Source organism: Neopelma chrysocephalum, unplaced genomic scaffold (genome assembly GCF_003984885.1).
Source record: "Neopelma chrysocephalum unplaced genomic scaffold, ASM398488v2 Primary Assembly neopelma1_43, whole genome shotgun sequence".
Classification (NCBI taxonomy): Eukaryota; Metazoa; Chordata; class Aves; order Passeriformes; family Pipridae; genus Neopelma; species Neopelma chrysocephalum.
Window position 1 is genome coordinate 16,789,850 of NW_020897702.1, and position 6,537 is coordinate 16,796,386.

Here is a 6,537-nt window from a genome sequence, read left to right on the forward strand (position 1 = left end):
TTCACCTAGCACTTCATACAGCTACAGAAATCCTGCCGCTTCATTTGAGACAGAGGTCCTGTTGAAGCCAAAATACTCTCAACTGAGTTTCACAGGAGCCATGCCCTACTTGTACTCTTTACTGCCAGGGCCACATATGGGTCAGACATTCCCTCTGCTTTATACGGAACCGGAGAAAGATGGTACTTTGCTTTCTTCCATTTTTTCTCTGGACCCTTGGCATGTGGCTCATGAGAAGCACAAAAAATGTCAATTTTCTGAGTCATAACAGAAAGACAGCCAGCTCAAGCTGGACTGGATGAGACTTCTCACTGCTGGTGCTTGGACTTGGCATCTCCCAGAAAAACAGCCTTGCTCTGCTGCCAGCTGTCATTGCTGCCACTATCTCAAGGAGCAGCATGTGCATCACAATGCCTGGTTTAAAGTGGAGCTCCCCTGTGACTCACCAGGGTGTTGTGTTTGAAAGCTGCTAGCAACAAGCAATTTTTTTAAAGCTTTTTCTTAATATAAAAATCAGTATCTGGTGAAACTTTCCCTCAAAAAAAACCCCTACAAAACCCAAACCCAAACTAAACATGAAGACAACCACTAAGTGCAGACTGATTGCGACGTGTATCTATCTGAACTCGGGACACTGTCAATGTGGAGGTGCCCATAGCTGCTTTTTCTTAGCTGCGGCTCGATTGCACACCCGCTGTGCCTGCACACAGGAGCCGGCCACTTCCAGTGTGCTCCAGGGACATCTGATGGAGCAGGATCAGACTCCTGTCCCTTCCCAGCTTCCGAGGGCCTCATGTACTGATCGAACAGTAGTTTCTTGGACAACCTCTTTGTTTTACCAGAACTGCAGAGCAGTTGCATGCACGGTTGCTTTCCCGCTCCCTCCTGCTTTCTGTATCACATTTCAGCCGGGGCGGGGATGTCGGGAGGCTTGGGGCAAGGGGGATCCCCACGGACAGGATTCTCGGCGGGGAAAACCCGCTTTCCAGGGTTGGGGGGGATGCGAGGATGCGGCCACACCGTTCCTTGGCAGGACAGACTGTCCCTTCGGGGGTGGCCCCCTCTAAGCCCCCTCTTCCCCCCCGGCTGCGCTTCGGTGCCGGGGCAGCGCCGCGCTCGCGGGGCGCCCGGGGCGGACAAAGGGGCAGCACGGCCGGGCCGGGCCGGGGCCGGGCCGGGGCCGGGGGGCTGGAGCGCGGCGCGGCGGGGCCGGAGCGCAACGCCCCGGCGGCCGGAAGACAGGGCGGGGGGTGAGGGGTGGGGAGAGAGGAGGGAGGCCCGGCCCGGCTGAAAAGGAGGGATCGCCCGCCCGCCCGGCGTCCCCCTCCAGCCCTCGGTGCTGCCCCACGGGCGTCCCGCACCATGGCGCTGTCCTGGAGGAGCTGGCTGGCCAACGAGGGGAGCAAGCACCTTTTTCTGGTAAGGGCGGCCCCGAGGGGGTCCCCTCAGAGGGGCTGCCCCGCGGAGGCGGCTCAGGAGGGGCCGCGGGGGAGCTGCAGGCGGCGGGGATGGGCCGGGTTACAACTGGCTCGGCGGGCACCTCGGGCCCGGGGCTGCAGGAGGTGCTGCTGTGCCCGCCGTGAGGCACGGCTGGGGCAGGGCGCCTGCGGGATGCCGGTGCTCGGGCGGGCGGTGGGATGTGCTCCGTGCTTGTCCCGGTGCGCGGCTGGCAGAGATGCACGCGGGTGCCACAGCCCGGGACAGCGCGCGAGTCCGTGCCCGGCTGGGCTCGGCACACGTTGTGTTTGTTTGCTCTTTGTTAGGCTCTCTTTGGGAAAGTTTGAGGGAGAAGATGCAGCTTCTTGGAGGTCAAGTTTTTCCTTCCTTTGTCTCTTTGTTTCTGGTTTTTATTCCTTAAGTATTTTAGCTACAATATCCAGCTGAAGATTTGGGGTAGCATCTTGTTGAGGTGGGCTTCGCCAGCTCTCGGTTGTCTTAAGACACAAAGTTTTGTGAAGTTCGATGAAAGTGAGAATTTCACACAGAGAGGCTATTCCTTTTAATATTTTAAAGTATCTTTATACTAGGTGCTTGAAGCTTGTTTTCCCATTCCATTTACATATATTTATGAAACTACAGACCTATGAGTTTTATGAATGAAATTAACATGGAAGTTCGCATATGTAACTTTCACTTACAATCTCTTGTTTCTGTTTCTTTTCAGTTTTTCTGGCTCTCCCTCAATGTATGGCTCTTCTGGAAAACCTTCCTGCTCTATTATCAAGGGCTACAGTATTATTATTTGTATCAGATGTTAGGGGTGAGTGACCCGGACATTACTTTTTGCCCTGAAAATTGGGATGCTGGGAGATGGGAAAGGGGCAGAATGCATTTGCTAATAAGGATGACACAAACTGTCTGTTAACTCTTCAAAGTGGGAAAAGATCAAGTAAGAAGTTACTGGGATGCTTCTGACAGTTGTTTAGGAGTAGAAAGTGAACACTGTTGAGAAGAAAAAGAACCAGTCAAGTGTGGGACAGCTATTCTTCTCCCTCTTCTCCTTCCCGGTGTACCCAGCTGCAGACAGGCTCACAGGAACACAAACATGCCCAACAGATGACCGGAGCTCCACTTTTCATCATCAAAACATTAGCCAAGCTATGGGCTCATGATGGCAAATTCTTTCTAATCCATTGTATTATATATATTTGCTGAAGGACTTCTTTAATAAGTGTTAGTTCTTTTCAATCTCTGTCATTCTCATAGATCCTCCGTTCTGTGTAAATCACTGTAATCTATACAATTTTAGTTTTGTTTTCTAATAATAAATTCTTGGATTCTGAATGGTTGAATGAGGATTCGATTAGTTTGATTTAGCAAGGGCAATATCCCCCGCCAACAGATGAACCCAAAAAGAGAACTTGGAGAAATAGGATACTGGTCTCTCTTGGGAAGTTATCCACAGCTACACCATTTCAGTTGTTAGAAAAACACTTCTATCCAAAGGGATAGACTTAGGGTTAAAAGTTTTCTGAGAAATGCTCAAAAGTTTCTCAGAATTTGAGAGTCCAAGAAAAAGTGGCTGAATAACACAATGCTTTGTAACACTATGTCATACTCAGGAATGAATTTCAGTGGAAAGTTGACATGGGATTAAAGCACAGATGATGTGCATCCTAACCTGCTGCAGAGTCTCTGGGTTTTATTTTTGGTAGATCCAGGGTATATATTTTCACATGATTAATATCGTTGTCATAGCTAGCCAGTTCCATAAGGTTTTGTGATCTTGCTTGAAAGTAAGTTGACTTGATAAAATTCTCTTTTTTTTTCTTTCTCCTTATAGTTGATTCAGATACGTTCAAAAATGAATCTTAGAAAAGGTATTGCAAAAAAAAGGGAATGAAAATACTTAAATCCTTCACAGTGATGGCTTTCTTGTCAGAAAAAGCATGAGAATGTGTTTAATTTTACCTTAATCTCTAATGGCTTTGCAGCCCAGTGTATCCATTTGAAACCGTGTTTATTCCTGGCAGAGCAAGTGAGTTGTTTGTAAAGCAAATCTTCTTGAGTAACATATTGGGACAGATTGTCAGCTGGTATCAATCAGCAAGTTTTTCTCAATTCAGATGACTTGATTGCCTTGTACCAACTCATGGTCTGCTCTTTTGTTTGTTTGTTTGTTTATTTTCTTATACTTCAAAATGAAAGACACATACAAAGTAATTTAATGTGTGTTCAGAACCTTTGAGATGATTCAGGCAACAGATTCCTTGTTTTGTTCAGGAGATGAGGACCAGGAGGTTATGCTTTTAAGTTTGTCTAACTGTCTGCAACTGTGGGAAAAAGAACCACAGAAATTTGGAGACATTCTAAAATGAGGTGGAAAGGGAAGAGCTTTGGTCAAAATTCTGAGACTAATTTTAAAATTTTGAAAATATTAAAGACTGTAAAATGTTCTTGCAATTCACTTTTGACAGTTTGTCTAAATATCATCAGTAGACCCTGAAGTTAGCTTTCTCTCTTCTCTTCAGTGTATTTATATATGTGTATTAATCATACAGATTATTTTGCATGGGTTGGGACAACTGAACTCAATTTAATTTCTTCAGGAAATGGTATATGCGTATCTATACTACAGCTTCTATTGCCTTCCAGAGTGATTTTTGCCCCTTTTCTTCTTCTCTGTTGGTTTGTGTAGCCACTGGCCCATGGCCCATCTGCTTAACCAGTCTCCTCTCTGTTCTGTATACGTGTGAGTGGTTTGCAGTGCCTCTGTGCCATTTCTTGATGTCTGAAATTTTGAGATTTAGATTAAAGTCTTCATTTATAATTCAACAGCTGGTATTTCTTGTCTTAACAGAATGAACTCTTTTTTAGATACTTTCATGACAAGTGAGTCCTTTTTCCAGCCAGTAAACAAAAAATGCCAAAAAGACGTGGCGATTTTTGAATAAAAAAAGTTGCTCATTTTTCAGTGAGGTCTGCTAAGGAATTTTTTTTCCTCTTACTTTGTATGCTACAATAGCCTAAAATTTCCTTAGGATCTTTTGCACTTGCAGCACTGAAAGGTTTACCACAGGTAACTTTGTTTACCAAGTAACAGAATGTAGAACAAGAAGAGTTGCTGTAGGAAATCAGATTGTGATATGAAATGAGACATTGGACTGAATATCCTGAATATATTCAACTCTGACATGTTTTCATGCCATGACTTTCTGATGTGAAGAAGGAGAAAGAATGGTCATTGGAGTGATCTACTTCATTTATCTACAGAAGAAGGAGCCTCAGTTTTATTCTTTTCCAATTGCATTCTCTGCGATGTTGAACAAAATACTTATCACAGGATTTTAAAATTGTTTAGATACCTAACTTGCATTCAGTCCTTCAATGACAATTGTTCTGATCCTTAATTCTATACCTGTAAAAAGGCACTAAAAGCATGGTGGTGTCCTGTAAGTGCAAAGAGAACTATTAAGTCAAAGGCGCTAATGTGCTAGAAGGAATTTAGTCAGACTATTATATACTACAAAACTTAATGGGTAAACTTGTTGTGTCAAATATCTCTGCTTTGCTCAGTTTGAGTCCTGTTGATGAGACCATCAGCTCTTCATTGTGAAATTTCCATACCTGGATGTTTTTAAAACCCAATTGGGCAAAAAACCCTGAGCAAACTTAATCTGAGTTTGGTGTTGAACATGCTTAGAGCAGGAGGTTTGAATAGAGACATCCCAAGGTCCCTTCCAGACAGAATAATTCCGTGATTATATAATGCTTGCAGTGAAAGTTCATCAGAACCTAGTGGATGTAAACCCCTTTCTGATACTTTTGCTTTGATGAACTATCCCTTTGGATGCTGAATTGCTTTTAATGCTTCTGGCCATAGTCTTACTGTATTAATGCATTCATTGCCACTGGTTCAGGAACATTATTGAGATGAAGAATCTCAATTTTTTATAATTTGATAAATATTAACTTGTGGTCTTCTATTGCTTAAAGAAGAGAAGCCTTTAAAGAAACACCCAACAGACATAGATTTCTTATAAAAGAGTGTGGTAAAGAGGAAAGGAATATTCTTATCTTCATGTTCATGACAGATACTACAACATGTAGTCAGCAGGAGTTGCAAGAAAGGGAGAGTCATAAATGACTTGACATGACTCTAAAATCTTCATTGTTGGAGTTTGTGTGTCTGCTCAGTCAGAGAGATTGTCCAGATGGTTAATTTATTTACAGACTTGAGGATTTCTCCCTTCAGATTAGCTTGACTTGCACCTGACCAAAAACTTCAGTCCTAAATTTGGTACTGGCCTTATAGAACTTAAGTCTTGCTTTTAACAGCATTGAATAAAATAACTTTTCCTTGTTGCTTGTGTTCCCCATGAACAAGAAGAGCTTTGGGCTCACTTTGTAATGGCATGAAAGGTCTCTCTTTCCGTATTCCCTCTCTTGTCCCTGCTCAAATAACTGTAATGTAGTCAAATGTTAATGCAAGAGGTAACCTCCTGGGTTTCAGACCAAAGTGAAGAAAATACATCATCGGAAGGATCTCTTTGAGTAAAGATTGAATAACTGAAAATGGGATTGAAAAGGAAAAGTGGTGCCTCACTTTTTTTTCTATACGATTGCTGCCTTCTTACTATTCAGTATTGTGCATAGCATTTGTCATCTTTATTCACTTCTTCGAATATATTCCAGATGTTCCAGTAACTTTTATGTCTTTCCTTGCTAGTTTATCGTAACAATAGAGATTTTCTTAATTGAGGCCAAATTCTGCTTTCATTGATCGTTATGCAACCTCGCTGCAGCCTGCTTACTCTCCACATTTAAGCATTGGAGAGAGTTGTATATCTTGATTCCTTATTTTCCCCAATGCACTGTGCTTTTGTGATTTAGTTGTCTTTTAATCAGGCTATTTAGAGTGTTACACGTAGCAAAAATGTCTAATAATAGATTTATGTTGCTATGGAAGATATATATATATATATATATATATATATATATATATATATATATACAGAGTTTCCTAGTGAAGACTGAGGGTGTTACGAGGCTTTATCTTGATGGTCCCCTTGAATTTGCAAGTAAATCTCTTCCTGT

General features: G+C 43.0%; 1 protein-coding gene across 2 annotated transcripts in view; it reads left to right on the forward strand.

The window, feature by feature from the left end:
* Positions 1–1,320: 1,320 nt before the first annotated feature.
* Positions 1,321–6,537, forward strand: part of NOX4 (NADPH oxidase 4) — a 107,224-nt gene continuing 102,007 nt past the window's right edge. For both annotated transcript variants that reach the window (XM_027677462.1, XM_027677463.1), the window contains exons 1-2: positions 1,321–1,419; positions 2,165–2,260. In XM_027677462.1, the coding sequence (XP_027533263.1) occupies positions 1,363–1,419; positions 2,165–2,260 (153 nt within the window). In that variant the 5' untranslated portion in view covers positions 1,321–1,362. The remainder of the gene's footprint in view (positions 1,420–2,164; positions 2,261–6,537) is intronic.